The following is a 19494-nucleotide window of genomic DNA, read 5'->3' as shown; positions in this document are numbered from 1 at the left end:
TTAAGAATTCTTTACGTAGGTCTCTGGATGACAGGATAAAAATGAAACAGAACACATGACTTTCTTAGTGTGATTTATTTTAGAGTATTGAAGTTCCTTGTATTGCATTTAAGGACATTACTGTGGCTTAACATTTTTACTTTTACATGATTGCCTACAGATGTACTATATTACTTCTTAAAATAGTACTTATAACAATTTTGTCTATGATCTACCAACAGTGATCATGGAAATAATATCCGAAGAGGTTAGAACACCACAAAATACCAGAGGGTGACTGTTGCATTTCATTAAAAAAAAGATACATCGATAATGTAGAAAACAAACTTCTAGATGTTCCTGCTCATTGCAGGGGGTTGGACCAGATGACCTTCAAAGGTCCCTTCCAACCCAGACTGTTCTGTGATTCTATGATAAATAATAGCTGTTGCAGATGTGCACAATTTGTGCAAAGGCTTATGTCTGTACCTCACTGGACCAGGTCAGAGCCTGAACTCACAAAGTCATGAGGTATTTGTGCGCCTTGTGCCTTTGTGGATACGGTTCTGAGTGAACAAAAGTGCAAGGTCTGGGCTACAGACTCCTTGCAGTAAGGCAAGGACTGGATTTAGCATCCACCTGTGATGGAATCTATTACATCTCTGCCTTCAAACATAGTAAAATAAAAAGGATAAATTGGAGAATGACTTAAAGGCCACAGTGTACCTTTTTGACTTGGTAAGTTGCTTTAATTCTGCAAACCATTGTTGAATTCATTTCTTACTGCACTTTGCGTTGGTGTCCAGAACTCAGGTGACAGTACCTTCAGTACGTTTTGTCTCTTCTACTTGACACCTCATTTCTCTTGCAGACAATGGGAAACCTACAGTAGAAGAAACACATAGTTCATGTGTTTTTCTTTAGTAGTATCACAGAATGGACTTGTCATTATTCAGATTTTGCCCCCCTGCTTTCTTATAAAATGGTATGTATGCTCAGAATTACTGGTGGTGTAAACTAAAATCGGTCCTGGAGGTGGGAACTGGGACCAGCATGTTCCACCAAAGTTCAATATATAGTTGTTGTAGGTGCTCCTGGCTGCTCTGATTTACTGCCTTTGGGGCTCTGGCCAACACAGATCCAGAGGCCACAGAACTGACAGAAGACTTTTCCTCCAATTATTTTGATATGTGCTTTTCAGAGTGAGAACTGACCTCAAGTTTCCAAGAAGGCACCTGGAAACCACTACTGATAGGGCTGGTGCCCCATCGGTCCGCTGAGATACTGGAAGCCAAAATAATGACTTTGGCTCCCAGTCCTGACAATCTTTGTGCCTCAAAACACCAATGATGGCAGTGCCAGTATCATCACTTACCTCCCAACATGTTCAGAAGTTCTGTGTCTCCCTGGCTTTCACGTGCTGAGGCCCATCCACAAACATTTGAGTCTGTAAAGACTGTTGAGCACAATATTCCCCAACAGGAACTGAGTACTATACCTCTGTTTCAAAATTAGTCACTGGAAAGAATCAGCTCTTTAACATCTAGTTATGTATGGATTTATAAGGAAATGTATTTTTGTATTCTTAGAAGGGTCTTCAGTGAGGTCAGTGGAGTAGTTGGATAAGCTGAGATAAGCCACACCCTGCTTCCTGTAGGTGGCTGTTTTGAACTTCATTGTGTACCACCTTGTAAACCCCTCGGAATACAGGAGGTGGGTCTAACCAAAATAAAATATATGGAAATTGTGTGAGAACACTAAACAGCGCTTTTGCTGACAGAACACTAACATTAAACTGAACAAAAAAACAGAGCTGTTAGAGGATAGAAACTTGATGCCTTTCTGTTGGGACAGAATCTCATTTTTATGAATCTCTCTTTGAGGGGGCAGGGCTACTTAGGTATAAATGTAGGATAAGGTCCACAACAGGCTGCTTCAGCCTCTTTCTGCCATACTTCTCTCCTTGGCTGGGCTCTGACAGCTAACGGGAGTGCATTAGCATTGGTAATTCTGTCTGTAGGGGCTCTGCAAGGGAGCGAGTGTTGCAGGGAGGTGTAATCAGGTGCCCACACACTATTGTTCTCTTTGTGGAGTTAACAGATGGGGAGAAGTGGGCATGAATACCCACCATGAATGGGAACGTTATTCTGCTCGAGTGTGCTGGGTCTCCATGGAGAAATACACCCAAAGGAAGATCTAAATTACCTTTAACAAGGACTGGGTTTGATGCATCAGTGCAGAGCTCTGTGTAACTCTTCATAGACACTTCAGAGACAGGTCGTAATTTTTTAAAAAAGCAAAGTGTGGTATTATACTTACCTTACTGGATGGCTTATAAACTCCTCCCGTCTTTCCATCTGCTAGACACACGCTACCTGTAATAAGGTAGAGTTCAACTACCTTCTCACTGAAGTCCTCATGGGCATCTGTTTTACCTTGTAAGAAGTCTTTCAGCAGAGTATATGCATGCTAAAAAGAGAAAACTGCAATGTACCGCATGCATATACACTAATTAGATTAAATATATCTGATTTTAGGGGGATTTTTGGAGTCTTGACTGCTGCATGCTCAATGCACTGCAGTTCTCCCAGCTGTTCCCAGATATGAGGTACTTTTTCAAGATGCACAACAAAGAAATCCAGGAAAATGTTACACCACTGAAAATCTGATCTTGGGTGAGGCCAGTTGCCTCTTAGGAAATGCTTTGATTGACACCAGACATCCATGTGCCAAGTCAGCTGTACTTAGCTTGACCAATAAATATGGCAAGGGTTGTGAAGCTCAGATGTAAAGATATAAAATATATAATCAATATATATGTAAAATATATATATACATATATATATTTATGTATTATAAATATTACTTGGAATATAAACTCATCCTACCAGGAACCCATGGGGATGTTACTCTCTCCTAAAAATATATTTGGCATCAATTCACATCTTTCGGCATCATTAACTGCGACAACCAAAAATGCTTATAGTGACTTATAGTGCTCAAGTATAGTCTTACTTCAATTCTTCAGTTTGGGTAAGATCCTCATACAGAGATAGGTGCTGCATTTCCACCAGATGAAATGACAGCATCAGCCCCTTGTTCAAGGAAAGGCTTAGCAGCTTCCAGTTTGTTTTATTGCAGACACAAACTGGAAAAGAAGAAGGAAAACAGACACTGCTTTAAAGTCAGCAGGTGTATTTCAGTGGCAGCACCAACATGCTGGTGCTGGGCTGTTTGCACATGCAATTTCCCATTAGTGATGGCTTTTCCTCTGTTTGAGCTATTCTCACAAAATCCCACAAATGACACCCACATGTAGCCTTTTGCTTTTTACCTTCTCCATGCAAGGAGTAGTTCCTTCTCAGAGATTGTTGATCCCTGATTCGCACCAGAAGCTGCATTGAGTCAGTGCTGTTCATTCTGGTATTTCTCTGCCTCAGGGGTGTGAAGATACAGCTCTGTGCTGGTGGAATAGTCGAGGAATAAGAAGCCCGACTATGAAAGAGGTCATCAGCAATCCAGGCTAACCCATAAATACAAAAGCTAATGAGAAACGATGTTTTTATGCGTCCTGCTGCTTGCAGAGCAGCCTTATGGTTCAGCCTGACACCGGCTCTTTCTGACCACTTGGTGCCCCATTTAGTTGTTCTAATGACCAGGTCAGACTTTTTAGTTAAAAGAGACCCCTTCTTGCACTATTCACTGCTGTTTCTGGTTCCACAAAGTAGCTGCTAACTTCCAGTTCAGTGCTTTAGGGCACAGGAAAATCTGAATGTATGGTCTTCTTTACCTAAAGAAATTCCCAGCAGAGGTGGGTGGGTGCACACTCCGCTGTGCTTGACAGCCCACGCAATCCCACCAACCGCAGCAGGTGGCTGAAGGCAGGTGGGGGGTTTGGGCTGCTGAGCCTGAGCACAGAGCTGGAGCTCCCACTTCCACAGGAGGATTTTGGACAGAAGAGGGTGTTGAGATGACCTTGTCTGCTCTCGTCTCATCTTGTTACTCTTGGGAGTAACTTCAGCATTGGTGTTTGGGTGAGAAACGCTCTAAGTGCACCCCTGGGCAGAGCTGAGACGAGCAATGGGACATCCTTCAGCTGTTGCTGTGCTTTGCTCTAAAACTTCAATCACCAGCTCTTAAAGTTCACTGGCAGCTCTGATCTTGGCTGATGCTGCCCACCTGCCAAGGTTGGGAAATGTCCACAGTCACAACACTGTCCTGCTCACTGTGAAAAATGTTGCCTTGTCTTTTGATTAACTGTTGCATGCAGGAAATGCAAGATAAAAAGCTGTACTCCAATAATGGGTATTTAGGAAACATTTTGTCCTAGGTACATTAGGATCAAAGTGCTTTCAAAAGCGAGGATGTTTGTTCTGTGCCAGATGTGCTGCTGAGAGTCTCCAGGGTCCCTCTTTTTTCTTTCTTCTCCTCCAGAGACGCTGGCAGTGGCTGCTGCTCCATCAGCAGTCCACGTTTGGCTGATTCAGCATGGTCACATCTGGGAGAGGACAAAATACACAAAAAATCCACCCACGTATCCACCAGGTGATACAGATTAGAGACTGAGAGTTCATCCCAGATACAATAAAGGAGTAAACAGATTGCAGAGAAGAGAAAGGTTCCCGAAAGCAATCACTGTGTGCATGGTGCTTGTGTGCAACTGCATACACCTTAAAACATGCACACACACAAAAATTATGTACATACAAATTGTATGCTAAGAAAATACACAGATAGTTGGGCCAAGCATTTTGTAGCTGGGACACACCCACAGGTAAAAAAAAAAAAAAAACATGTAGACCGACAGAACGGGGCTGGTGCAGCCCTTCTCAAACAGATGCCCCATAGCCAGCTTTCAAGGTACCTTGCTGATTTTTTGGTGGCTTATTTTCTTCCTTTTGCACTTGTGTAACACGCTTCCCTTGGAGGCTTTCTCCCTTTGGGTACAGACCTGACTCAGACTTCTGAGGTCTGAAGAGCAGGTTACTGCTGCCCTCTCACTTCTGTGCCAGGAGAAGAGGCGATTTCAGCCAGCCTGTTGAACTGAAGCCAGGTGGTGGGACCATCAAAGCATCTGAACTTGTTTTACAGCAACTCTGGTGTTGCTGCACTGGCTCTGGCGCAGCCCACAGGCACTGCAAAGCCATCGCTTTGCACACCCTGACCTCACGCTGGAGCCAATTTTCACCCTGATTAAAAACGCAGCTGAAAGCCTTGCTTGTAAACCAAACCTGTGCTGGGATCTCTGGTTCTAGTGGACAACCAATGCCACTGAGAAGACTTATGAATCCTGTGCAAAATGTTTTCTTTTTGAAACTCAATGCACTCTCTAGAAGATACTGCGCTTTCACTTGTGCCATTGTTTGTGTAGGGAATAGAGGTGGAGACACGGCCTGGAGCAGGACAGGAAGGTCTTGCTGTCCCATTCTCCCTTCTCTTTGTCATCACGACTCCTGTGTGTTTACAGCGTGGTTATAGGACACTGAGAGCTCAAGCTGACTTGGGGCCTTTTATGCCTTTTATGTAACAGTGGTCCCATCAGTTATTATTTGTGACCTTGGAGAAAACCAGCCACTACTATGGCACCTGTCATCTGATCTGGATTACGTGTTTATTTTGAGGAAAGAGCTGTAATCAGGACCATATAGCTCTTGCCTGAGGTGGTGTTCATCTCCTTTCAGACTTGAGACTGCATTTGCCCCAAGGAGAGCAAGGAGAATGTGGGAATTTCACTCTCTCTGGGGCAATGGCATGCAGCAACATTCAATGAGTTCAGGTCAGCACTTCGGAAATTCCCTGAGCCCAATTGTTAGTTTTGCAGGTCAAGCCCCCATTGAGCCACTGGTCAAAAAGTAGACATTAAACTTGCTTTGTTGGTGATTGGCTCTTGCAGATGAACCTGGAGGGACTATGGGGTTTTCTAGTCTCCTGGTGCAAGGCCCCAAGAAGAGATGATGAAAGCTCTCCATGGAGAATTTATTATAGCAGCCTCCTGCCCTTCAGGTGTACTATGGGTTGACTGAAAATGAGCACACCAGCAGAAAGCCTGAGGCTTCAGTGTATGTCCTATATATTTGTACATATGTGTGGATTTTACCCCATAAACACTAATAGAGTGCAGCAATGGATTTGCAGCACTGAGAGAGGTGTGAAGCCACTCCACCCAGTCAGGCAGTAGCTGCAGGGAGGTTGCAAACAACATCAAGTCACAGTGTTTCTGCTTGAAAACCAGGCGGCTGCCCAAGGAGACAGACTCTGCTTGAGACTTCACACAGAGCTGAACGCAGTCCAGAAACCAGAGGAGAGAGCATCTGGATGCAAAGCTGCTCCCATGAACCCAAGCAGCAGCACAGGCTGAGGGCCCCAGTGCGGGGTCCCAGGCAACACCTGCCTGTACAGGTGTTGTTTGAGGTGCTCGTGGGGATGGAGGGGTTGGGATGCTGAGCAACCAGGGTTCGCACTGCAGAAACCTCCCCTTGCAAGGTGCAGGGTCATCTGCAAAGAGGCGTGGGCTGATCCAGAGCTGTGCTGGGCAGTTATTTGCAAAAATTGCTGTCTGGCTGGGCTAACACCACGGCAGGGCCCATGCCAAACAGTGTAATGACAGGGGTGGTCTCGTTCCAGCATCTGAGAACATTCTTGGCCACTTTTATAGGTGTAGCCTGATGTATCATCAAGAACACATTTCTTCTCCCCTGTGTCTTCTTCTCTCCTCTTCTTCACCTGTGTACCTTGCTGGACACAGAGAGCTCTGTTACTCTTAGATGCTGCCATCAGCTGGTTGGAGACATTCACTCTCCAAAAAAACCAAATAGGGGCATGAAACAGGTCCCAGGGATGCTGGGATAAACCCAGGCATCTACCTGCTCGCACAGGGTAGTGTGTTCCCTGCAAGCAACAGGTGACCAAGGGGCCCAGAAAGGCTCCAGGGAGGCGTGGGCTGCACAGAGCTGCTGGAGGGCAGCTGGTGAAGCTGTGCACCCTCCTCCTCCGTGCTACAACCCTGACCGGGTGACCTTGGGTGACTTTAATTATGCAGATATTTGCAAGGGAACATATGGCCAGGGACCCATCAGCCAAAGCAGAGGAAACTGCCAGGCTGCCCTTCGCCAGTCGTCAGATGGTGACGTGATTTCTTTACATGGCAGCAAAGGCAGGAATTTTAGAAGCATTGTGGACACCACACAGCCACCCTCAGGCAGTGCAGGGCTTTGGGGCGGTCCTGATCCCACCACCTGCTCCCAAATCCTCTGCTGGGGAGGTGAGGCAGAAGAAGCAGGACTGGGGAGCAGACTGCTCTCCCACGGGCACAGAGATCCCACTACCTGCTTCCCCACCACCTTCCAGCACCCGTCTGGCTCTTCAACTTCTGCACAGGCATGGCTGCACCTGGATCCGCAACATCTGGCCACCTGTGATCACATTCAGCTGCGGCCCCACCAGCTGCTGAATGCAGTGCTGCTTTTTTGGGAGCCACACTTGGAGTAGCAGGAGCCCAGGGGAGCTACTTCTAGGAACAGGGCAGTGCAGACCTTCATGCTTTGTGTCTTCACTCCCCACACTGTTTTCCAGCTGCAGGGGAGACTCGGAGGGGAAGGAACACCAGGTTTAGCTCTCTGTCCCTCCTCTACTCTTTTTTTTTCTTTCTTTGTCTGGAAAATGCAGCTTAATCCAGCTACTCCTTTGCTCCACAGCCTTTTCTTTCAGGGATGCCTCCTGGTGTACAGCAAAGTGTTTACAGAGGAGCAATTGCCTCCAGACATTTTTGGACGGGGCTTCCAAGCACACAGCAGGGTGTAGGACTGTTGCAGCTGTAGGGCAGGGGATGCAAGAAGAGCACTGCAGGTCCCAGCGCAGCCATCACCAGGGAGTGTTTTGGCTAATCCTGGAGGGGAGAGTGACCACACCGGAGTCACGGCTTCCCATACGAGCACATTTGTGCTTTGATACAGGCAATGCTTGCCTCCTGAGCTGCTGAGCACAGGGTACCACCTGCAGCATTGCTCCCGGGCAGGGTTAACAGCACACGGCGGGTGGGCAGGACAGGGACAGGGGAGACAACGGGCTCCAGCACTGAGCTGGATGATGTCACCGAGATGTGCCTGTTTCCAATCTCCAGCTGCGGGTAGGAGGCCCCATGACCAACCGTCTGAGCATTTCGGGCTGTTGGAAAATGTATAGGGAGGGCCAATGCTGAATCTGGACAGATCAGCATGCAAGAAAGCTTTTAAAATATCAGACTGAAAACCTGATGATCCTGTAAACACCTGTGTTAAATTCATAAAATAAGAGTCTGTCAGGGCAGCCAAAGGTTTGTAGACAGTGACAGAGGTGTTGCCATCAAATGGCTCAGGAGCTGTATCACAAAATAGACCCTTCTGAGGCCACCAGTGGGACTGGGGCATCTGCAGGACTAAAAGCACAAACCTCTACAGCTTGTGCAAAGGGGCAGAACTGATGGTCAGATGTTGATGACAAAGCACCCCAGGATCCCATCACTGGGTCCAACAAGGCAGCAGCTGCCATTTCCCCTAGAAGATATTTTATCACACACTATCATAGTGTGGGGAGCCCCACACTTCCAGGTGGCCAGCAAAGGATGCAGCTTTCTTGCAAGCAGCAGGATCCCCTGGTAGCAGTTTTCTGTAGCTAACAAATCTTTGTGTCTCAAACCTCCTCAAATAAGTAGAAACTTACTAAATCACAGGTTTTAATTCACTTCAGCTGCAGTTTACCACTGCATGTAATTCTAGGGTTTATAAAAATGACTGTTAACATGAAAATTAATTTGTTACCACCTTGAGAACACAGACATAAAATAAAAATAAAATATCGTTCTATTCTGTACTTAGTATCTTAAAAAAGGTCAGTGAAGGATCCAAAGAGGGGAGGAGGAAGGGACAAAGAAAACCATTTGGAACCTTCACTTCTGTGAGCATCTGCTAAGAGTTGACGTGCACCTATGAGCACCTCCAGTGACCTGCTTTTGGGCAACCACAGAGTGTTGCTACCAATGAAGATTTCAAGGTACTCAGACAAACTCTTAAACCGTGACTTGACATTAAATTCATAGCACTTTTAGTGCTCCCTGTGGTAGATAGAAACCACAGAACAGACGATTTAAACCACAGATCTCCCCTAAAAGCCTTGCATCCAGTTCCTGTTTGTCTGAAAAAAATTGCTGGGTTATGCTTGTGCCTGCACAGTGTGTTCTGGGTCACGTCATGTCTGCTTATGCTGCTACTCTGAAACCTCAACAGCAAACTCCTCCAGGAGCTTTTCTGCGAGTTTCGTCAACACGCAGCACTGTGACCCACCATGCAGCTGCTTTGCAGCCTGGATCTGAGATCTCCCATGGCAGCGGGCTGGGGTCTTGGTCCTGCAGACGGCCAGAGCCACCGAGGCTGCTTCTGGTTCAGGACATGTCCCTTTCTGGGAGGCCTGACCACACTGCTTGAGCCAGTGATTTTGCCCATGGTACGTGCCATGTTTGAGGGCAGATTGCTTCAGCCTTATGTGTCTGCTGTTGGCTCAGATGAGGGCTGACAACCAGGTTGGAGAAAGCCCTGGGACACTGGTTGGCCTGACTCAAGCCAGAGCCTCCTTGGGGGCAGGTCAGACAGGCAGAGGCTCATGTGGACACCCCTGCTCCACTGCTCTGACAGCAGCTCTCTCACATGGACCTCCAGCCCGCCTTGCTTATCCTCCTCCCTCCTGCCCACTACAGGCTGGTACCCCATGCTGCCACAGCCCCCAGAGAGCAGCTTTCATGGTCTAAACACAATGCCAGGCACCCACGAAGATGTTCTATCACTCTCCTCCTCAGCTGGACACGGGAGAGAAAACCTAAAAAGCTCATGGGTCAAGATAAGGACAGGGACATCACTCAGGAACTACCCTCACAGGCAAAACAGACTCAGCTTGGGAAATTAATTTATTGCCAATCAAATCAGAGTAGGGTAATGAGAAACAAAACTAACTCTTAAACACCTTCTGCCCACCACTCCCATCTTCCTCGTTCAACTTCATTCCCAGTTTCTCTACCTCCTCCCCTCAAACAGCACAGGGGGAAGGGAATGTGGGTTTATGGTCAGTTAATCATATGTTGTCTCTGCCGCTCTTCATTCTCACCCTCTTCCCCTGCTCCAGCACAGGGTCCCCTCCATGGCAGCCAGTCCTCCCTGAACTCCAATGTGTGCCCTTCCCACAGGCTGCAGTTCTTCACAAGCTGCTCCAGCATGGGTCCTTCCATGGGGTGCAGCCCTTCAGGCACAGACTGCTCCAGCCTGCGTCTCCCACGGGGTCACAAGTCCTGCCAGCAAAACTGCTCCAGCCTGAGCTCCTCTCTCCATGGGGCCACAGGTCCTGCCAGGAGCTGCTCCAGCGTGGGTCACAGCTCCTTTGGCCATCCCCCTGCTCTGGTGTGGGCTTCCCATGGGGTCACAGCTCCTTTGGCCATCCTGCTGCTCCAGGGTGGGGTCCTCCCCAGGTTGCCGGTGAAGAACTGCTCCACCACAGACTACAGTGGAACAGCTGGCCTCACCATGGTCTGCACCACAGGCTGCAAAGGAATCTCTGCTTCAGTGTCTAGAGCACCTCACCCTCATTCTTCACTGACCTTGCTGTCTGCAGGGTTGTTTCTCTCACATATTCTCACACCCCTCCCCCAGACATCAGTGTTTTTTTGTTTTGGTTTGTTTTGTTTTTCCTCCTTTCTTACATATGTTATCCCAGAGGCACTACCACCATCACCGATAGGCTCAGCCTTGGCCAGCAGTGGGTCTGTCTTAGAGCCGGCTGGCATTGGCTCTGTCAGACATGGGAGAAACTTCTGGCAGCTTCTCAAAGAAACCACCCCTGTAGCTTTCCCCTGCTACCAAAACCTTGTTCACAAACCCAGTGTAACAGGTATAGCGACATTAATTTGTTTAGCTCTGAAACATTCAGAGCAGTGAAATCACACACCACCTCCCTCCTTCCCCCAGACAGACATTGCTCAGGAAAACTCACATGATGCGAAGTGGTCTTAAAAACTAAATCGCAGCTCCACATAGTGGTGTGTCATCTGCCAAGTGACCTCCAGCCACCTCTTCCACTGGATCGCTCTTGATTGTGTCTTCTAGGGCACTGTGCTGCGCTTATCTGCAGCCCGCAGCAGCATGGCCTTCCCCTGGCTCCTGCTGTCTTGTGCTGACACGCAGCACATCGTCATTTAGTTGACCTGAGGAGCGGTGGAAGGAAAACCAGCAGGGCCTTCTGCCATCACTGAGCCCCCTGCTCAGCCAGCATGGAGAAATACCAGCCTTTTACCTCATGCCTCAGTCCATGAGGTACCTGAATAAACCATCCGGCAACTGTTCCTTTCACTCTCAATCTCCTGTTCCTCTGAAAAGCCAGCATCAAGTGAATGACACCTATGGTGCTCTCAGTTCTCCAGAAGTAGGACTGTGCAGAAGAAACCCCAAACATACCAAAAACAGGTAGAGGGGGACCAATGACCTCTTTCCTTTGTCTGCATAAGGCACCCAAGAACAGGAATGGGATGGGTGAGAAGAGCCAGTATGCTCAAGCTGAGCAGTCTGACCAAAATATCTCTGTGGTTTGCAAGCCGCACTCTATACGTTTGGTCAGAGTTCATCCACAGTATTCATACACTTGGTGGGGAAGGGGAAAGAAATCAGCTGTAAAAATGCTGCTCAGGAGAAGACTCATGCTGCTGTGACTGCCTATGCAGCAGGCTAGAAATAAATAACCAGCAGACTGGTGGTGCTGGTGGAGCACTTCTACTCAAATGTGGCAACAACCCTCTTGGAAGGCAAAATGAAGGACTGCAATAGGTCTGTCCCTAAAAAAAACAAACACCAAACAGGCCTGTTAAGCAACAGAGCTGGCATCTGGTGATCCACAAGCAAAACATGGCAATTCAGATAGGAGATACAAGGCAGCAGTTCCATTGCTTGTGAATGTATAAATGCCATAAAAGCAGAGCTTCCCTGACAGGAAATCTTGCCATGAACAGATTCTCATACCTGTTTGTCAGCAGACTTCTTCAGCGAAAATGCAGTACTGAGTAGCTTACAGAAATTTTCTACAAGAGGATAAAGAGCTACATGACCCCTAGGATGTAACCGAAAGAGGTGCAGTTCCTGCCACTTGGGTGTTCTGCCCTCAAACAGGATGATATTTGCAAGTAAGTTACTGAAAAACTAGTTTCCTAAATAAAACTCAGGAGAGGGAGATATGAGAAAAGACAATGGGGCTGACTGTGTAACTATTATTAAGTTTAAAGAGAAGCATACATATCAATATATCCATAAGCATATACACATTACTTTGTGCATATACTTTAAGTGTAGTTCTGTGCATGGAGTGAAGTGTTAAGTGATAGAGAATCGCAGTTTTGAAAAACCGTGGGACCTCACCAATCTGTGTTACTGGTATAAGGTACTTCTAAACTTAGTTGGAATGCACCCAGAGGTGAATGGGAAGCTTGTATTACCCTCTAGCAGGATGTCCACATGAGAAATGGCTCTTAACTTCATAATCAGATAGAAGACACAATCTTCAAAACTGGTTGCATGGGGTTTGAAGTGGATTCTATTCTGCCTGACAGAAAGTTAATAATCAAGTTGTGATATCAGGGAGGAAAACCCAGTACCTCTGACAGCTATCCAAACATGAGATATAGAACATACTTGCACTATTAACAGTGCACTGAGATTTTACGCAATGCAAAAAGTAAATGAAGGCACAAAAAGAACAAAAATGAAAAAAATTGGAAATAGTTTATTTGCTGCATAAGGAAACTTCTTGTAAATTACATATAAAGAAACTTACTATGCTGTAGCATATAATTTTCAATATTCCACAAAGATAATTGTAATAAATATACAAACCAAAACAAAGTAGAAGACTAAATCCATCAGGCAACCTAACAAAATGGTTCATCAAGTTTTATACTTGGCAGCATTATCATGCTTAAAATCTTGTTGTTCATTTTGAAGTGCTGCAGCAAAATTATTTTCACATTTCTTTGGAGCATTTTCAAAACCATCTAGCTATAAAATACTGTTCGAAACTAGCAGGCATTAGTTAAACAATCCAATGAAAGTAACAAAGTCTAACTGATGCAAAGGTGTGATTTTTCTTTTCACTTTTAAAATCCATTTTAGTTTTGCCAGGGTTAGGAATTATCTGATGTAAGTGCACTATGAGTCCAGTCAGCCTGCGGCAGTGCTGACTCTTGTCATATTATGACTATATAAATTCATACATTATATAGCTCTGGAAGATTTCCCTATTAGAGACATATGCACTAACAGGAATAAAACAAATATCATAGTGAAGCTGTAAGCGAGTTAGAATGATTGTACCCTTAAGAGCAGTGTGTGCATAGAAACATTTTTCCATAGTTTGATACTATACTGCATCAGGCATTTTTATTTGACTTTCAATTTAAAAGTGCTGATAAAGGCTTCACTGATGCCCCTAGCCTCTAGACATGGCATGTAGAATTTTTTGACACCTGTTGCAGTTTTCTTCCTATGATTTCTACATTTTTTGAAAAAGCAGGCTGAATTTCATTCCGACATTTCACTGCTCTGGACCACACTGACAGACAAGTCTATTATTCTGTACGACCTTTTACAAACTGAAAACACTTCACTATGCTTCGCTATTACTGAATACTTGTGGGTATAAAAAGAAAACTCTCTAAAACATGATTACCTAAAAATATTTGTTAATAAGCTTAATGCAAACATTATGTAGAAAAATGGTTTAGTTCAAAAAAATTCATTAGAGGGCCAATAAAAATATACTGAAGAGAAGATCTTTACAAAAGTGAGGTTAGGAAGTATGAGGCATTGACATTTGCTGTAAACATCCTGTGTTCACTAGAATCCCTTGTCTAAAGTATATGTTCTGGTTTTGTTCCTGAGCTTCATGGCCAACACTTGCATAGATAGCTAAACCTATCATAAAGGGTTTTTCATACAGATGTCTCTCTACTGCTTTGTACAGAATTTCAATAAACTAATGATTTTACCTTTTGAAATAGTTTCATTCCACCACCAGGCAGTTCAAAGAAACTATGAAGCATAGTATGATTTTTGTGTACTCAGTGCATTGGATGGGTTGGGACAGCTACCTTGCGGTGTGTTAATCTTTAATAATACTACACTATGAAGTGTAGCTGTTTCATGTTCTGACTTAGCATAAATACCTACTTCTGTTCACTGCTCCAAGGCTCACTTCTGCTCTGCCAAAGACTGCATATGGCAAAACAGCAGAAATTTGAGTGCTACATCATCAAGCAAGTAAGTTTATCCCCAATAACAAGATGCAGCATATAAACAGTATAGAAGACCTTACAGAGAATTTCACCTTTACCCATTCAACACAAGTGCTTTCCTCTAGATTAACCTCCCTCTATTGGAGGAAACTAGAAAGTACTTCCAGGGTAAACATGACATGGAGTGGCCTAAGTAAAAAGTCTGAAGAACATACTTGCATTTTGGATATGAAAAGCAGGCATGTGTTTAGTTACTGCACAAGCAAATGCACATGGGTAGAGACAGACAAACAAATCCACCTCACAAACAGCACAATAACACAAAAGCAGCAAATTGCCGATTTTAAATCTTATGTTAAGGCAAATCTAGATAAACACCCATAACAGGATTAATAGAAATGGGGAGTTTTCCTTGGCTTTTTTGTTTACTTTTTCTGTGATTGGCTTTTACACATCGATAAGATTTGTTTCAGCACTTTCTGGACATCTTCATCCATTTGACCCTAGACAACATAAGAAAAAAGAACATATGATTGAATTCAAGCATCTTTACACTCTTTAAGAAGATTTATAAACTGTTTTTGAGGTATAGTGAGAAATGAGATCGATTTCCTAAAAGGAAGCAGTGTTAAATTTGTGCTTAAACAGTCACATCTTTTGGGTAGGACATCTTAGATAAAACATGCAAAGTTCTTACTAGATCTGCAGAAGAAACTTCTTTCATTAAAATATCAACACTGTGTAACTGATAATACGCAACCATACCTGCACAGCATAGAGAAGATGCATCCTGTAAACTGAGACAATTTCCTGATGTTGCTTCTTTGTTTCCTAGAAAACAGTTAAGCAGAAAGTCACAGAGCATTCAAAACTGTTGATTTCGGAACTCCCCAACTAGATTTGGAGAGTTCTGGGGAATTACAAACCATAGTCTTATGCATGCATGGAAAACTAACTCAGACAGTACTGCGCCACTAGCCATACAAGCCATAATTTGCTCAGAAGCCTGGTCCACAGAAACACTGTAATTCTACTCACCATGGTAAAAAAGCTGATGAGAGGACACAAGTTGTAAGAAGCACTGAGCTGCGAAGATGTGGAATGACCATATACTCTACTGCTGAGCTTATCAGCGACCAGAATTGAGTAAAACCAACAATATTCTGACAAATCAGCTCTCAACTGCAGCTGATCTCTGCCCTGAAATCCGTGACCCATCTGTCAGCTAATGCCTTCCCAGAGAAGAGGAGGTGCTTACAAAGGTCTTAACACATGAAATCTCGATTAATTGCTACACATTCAAACAAGGAGAGCCAGCCTCCTTTTTCATTATCACAGACTGACACATCCCAGAGCCACCTTTCCAAATAATCATGAAGCTGTTGGCAAAGCTAGCCTGCAGGAAGGAAAGAACACTTCTGTCCTGTTTTAAATCCTGACCACTTTTCCAATGTGCTGCATTTCTTTGCACCTTATGCTACTTTGCTGGTCCTTAAACAGTGGGAGATTGAAGGGTCCTTTCAGGCTTGTTGGGCTGGGATAGGAAACAATCTGGGCCGTTACACTGAGAGGATGTGGCTTTTAAGTGTCTGCCTGCTTATTTCTCCTCACTGCAAGGGAATTATTCTGGCCCATATGCACACTGATTCTTCTTTCTGTCTGCTGTAGAAGGCAGGAGAGCGGACACCAGGTAAGCCACTTAGCATGTCAGACTGGGAATTCTCCTTTCAGAGTTACTCCAGAGCTCTCAAGGTCTCTCATGGGCAGTACCTTCTTTTCAACCCCAGCAGTGAATTAAAGTGCCCCTTTGGACAAGGCAAGCTTTTGGAAATAGTAATTATGACTCAGCTTGGAAGACTGGATCTTTCATGCACAAATGAATATAATAAAAAGTAAAAAGGCTATAAGCAGTTCAGAATTTCAGAGAATGTACTGTGCTCTCTATAAACAGATGGATTTGCTTGATTTGAAACTTCATGCCCTCAGTGACTACTTTATTCCAGAAAGTCAAACTTATTTTAGCTTAAAAAAACAAGAGACTTCAGGTGACAATGTTTTTGAGAAAACAAAAATCCACTGAGAAATCAGGATCTCAGTAGGAGGTCTGGTCACTACATTCCACTACAAGTACAGGAAATTTGCAAAATCAAGAGAAACAGAGAAACAGAGAAACTATAGAATTTCTGGATAAAAATTCCTTTCCTTGTACTAATTGACTGTGCTCCATTTTAAATAAAGCGGATTGAAGAATGGCATGTATATCTTCAGACAACTGGGAATAATGGGTCGGTTTACAAATTATCACACTTACAGCCAGTTGGTTTTGCAACTGCTTCACTTGCTGTTGTAATGCCTCCAGCTGCTGGCTTTGTCTTTTGGGGGCATTGGTCGAGTAGGAAAGCTGAGAAAGGCTGTTCAATGCTTCTTTTAATTTGCTAACTTCCTTGGACATTTCATTGATCTAGGGAGGCAAAAAATAGGTTTTCATGAAAAGCTACAATGCATAGTGTGGGTCTCACCTTGGGGTTATTTGTGACTTAAATTTAAGAAGCGGGGAAAAACAAGATGTAAATAAACACTTGGTAGAGATGTCATGTAAGTAAAGGGTTACAATGGTTCCCTATCCCCCTCCTAGCCCAGTCAATTCAAAGTGCGTTCCTTGTTCTGAAAGCCAGCAATATTTACAAACAAGGATTGCATTAACATCTTTACAAATCCTGCTGCTGAATACGAGACACACACACCAAATGTAGGCCATCTATTTACAGCTAGCAAAATACATAGCTTTTTATAAAGTAATTTGTAGTGACAGATATGGCAGCTGCAGAGGAAAAACAGTCAAGTCTTGCTAAGGTTGAGATGATATAGTAAAATAAGAATAGTGAATTTTTTTTCCTTTTGTTTACTTGTCTCCTTTGCCATCTCTTCTGGTGTAAATCCCACTCCTTTGACTTCAGTTGCCTGAAAAGTGTGAACACAACCTAAGCAGAACTTAAAAGAGGTAAATGGAAAGATCATGCATATCTCCCCAGGCAAAGGACACCAACTGTAAAGTTAAACATTATGAAAACTTCTTTAACTTTGATATCTGGATTTTGAGAGGGGCAAACATACTCAAAAGTTACTCCACTCTGCAACACCTGACACAACATTGTCTGTTAGGTCACCCATGCATCATCCAACATGTTTTGCAGTCTGTACTCATTTACTACTCCTCCACTGTAGTGAATCACCAACCTTTTTATCTTTATCCTCTTCCAGTTTCAATGAGCTTTCAGAACATTTTTTCATTTCAAGAAGATCTTCTTGAGCTTGATGGTACTTTTGGTGAAGACCATTCACCTCCCGTTCCTTTGCTTCAAGCAGAGTATGCATACCTTCTTTCTCTTCTTTCAAGTGCAAAACTTCATTTCTCAGTTGCATGGCATCTAAGGACATGTTTTCCTTCTCTTGCATTACATCCTTCAGTTTAGATGACAAAACACTAACTTCGCCCTCTAGTGATGACTGGAGCTTTTCGTATGTAGCCTTGGGTACCATCGCTTCATTAATTGCAGCTTTTTCTTCCAGTAATTCCTTCTGTAAGTTTCTTACTTCACTTTCCTTTCTGGTAAGCAGTGCTTTGAGCTCATTTATTTCTTTCTCCATTTCCTTTACAGTATTTCTGAGTGCATTCATCACCTGAAGGTGTTCAGTAATTGGCAAAGAGTTTTGTTTCTGAGCATCTAACAGTTGCTTTAGTTCTTCTGCTTCATCTAATATTTTTGTGTACTGGGATTTCATTTCCAATAACTCATTCTCTGCTTTGTATTTCAAAGAATTTGTTACCTGCATCAGTTTCTCATGTTCATCTCTAGGAATGTAGCCCAAATCTACATCATCTACAGTTTTTCTCTTCCTATAGTCCTCAAGCTCTGTTTGTGCTTCTTTGTACAACTGAGACAACTCACTAAGTTGTCTGTTGAGCTCGTCTATCATTCTCTGCATTGTATCTTTCATTTCTCCAGCTTCAGACCTAGATTCCAACTGTGTCTGATTTGTCAGCTTTTCCTGCAACCTTTTGATTTCCTCTTGCCCTTCTTTGTATCTCTCAATCAACAAAGCTTTCTCTTGATTAATGTTATCAATAACTGAACAATATGAATTCTTCATTTCCTCACACTCATCCACAGACAACTTGCTTGACACATTCTGCTCTCTTTCTTCAAACTTTTTCTGTAGCTCTCTCACTTTCTCTTTTTGTCTTTCACTTTCCTCCAACGCTCTCTTCAATTCTTGCTTAAGCATTTCAACTTCTTCACATGTAACCTTCAACGTACTCAGATCAGCACTGGTTTCTTCACTTTCAGAGGAAACAAGACGTGGCTTCATTTGTCTTTGTACATCCAAAACCTCTTTCCCAGATTCCTCATACCTGCTTTGAGCTTCTTGGAGCCTCAGATTAAGATCAGAACCATTTTCTGAAATATCTGTGCTATTTAAAAGACCTGTTTCTGGCACTCTAGAATGGACCTGAACTTCTATGTTCTTTCTTTTTGCTTCAGAATTCTCTGATTTCCTCTGTACATCCTTTAAGTCTTCCTGGAGGTACTTAATTTTTACTTCACTGGGGCTTGTCAACTTCTCTTGAATTTCTGTGGCATTTAATGTAGACTTCAGCTCCTGAGCCAAGAACTCATTTTGTCTATCTGCTGTTTGCTCAAACTCTATTTGTGTTGAATGGTAAGATTCTATGGTTGAATCCACTTCTTTGGGTGTTCTTTCCTGTGCAAAAAGAAACCCGAACAATTGCACAATAAAAACAAGTACATTATTATATTTTTTAGAAGAGAGTGAGCAATGAAATCTTGCCACATTCTACAGAGACAGATAATTAAAGCATCATGTAAGAAAGTTTTAGAAAAATTCAAAACCCAGCTGCTCCCATTTAGTCATCTACAGTGTGAGAAAGCAGTAAGTGCCGAGCTCATTTCAAAGTCTGGGCTGATCTCCATAAGCTAATAATCAAAGCTATGCAAATTAAAATTCTGCTAACACAACTGTTACCGACATCTTTTAGAATGTGGTTATCACAATAAACTAAGTTATTCAGTAATTGATGGGAAAAGTGAGAAGATCAAAACAATGATTTAATCCTTTGAGGCAGAGTGTTTCCACGATCTTACCACCACCAAGCTCATTAAATTATCTTCAAGGTACATCTTTTTGAAAGGGTAAGCAAC

General features: G+C 43.8%; 1 protein-coding gene across 14 annotated transcripts in view; it reads right to left on the bottom strand.

Moving 5' to 3' along the window:
- Window positions 1-12745: 12745 nt before the first annotated feature.
- RAI14 (retinoic acid induced 14) overlaps window positions 12746-19494 on the bottom strand; it is a 91792-nt gene continuing 85043 nt past the window's right edge. For all 14 annotated transcript variants that reach the window (XM_065047542.1, XM_065047537.1, XM_065047538.1 and 11 more), the window contains 4 exons: window positions 17510-19036; window positions 16584-16733; window positions 15038-15103; window positions 12746-14775 (listed from right to left, as the gene is read on the bottom strand). In XM_065047542.1, coding sequence (XP_064903614.1) covers window positions 14698-14775; window positions 15038-15103; window positions 16584-16733; window positions 17510-19036 — 1821 coding nt within the window. In that variant the 3' untranslated portion in view covers window positions 12746-14697. The remainder of the gene's footprint in view (window positions 14776-15037; window positions 15104-16583; window positions 16734-17509; window positions 19037-19494) is intronic.

This window comes from Columba livia, chromosome Z (assembly GCF_036013475.1).
Source record: "Columba livia isolate bColLiv1 breed racing homer chromosome Z, bColLiv1.pat.W.v2, whole genome shotgun sequence".
Lineage (NCBI taxonomy): Eukaryota > Metazoa > Chordata > Aves > Columbiformes > Columbidae > Columba > Columba livia.
The sequence above is the reverse complement of the archived record's forward strand: the minus strand, read 5'-3'. Positions and strand labels throughout refer to the sequence as shown.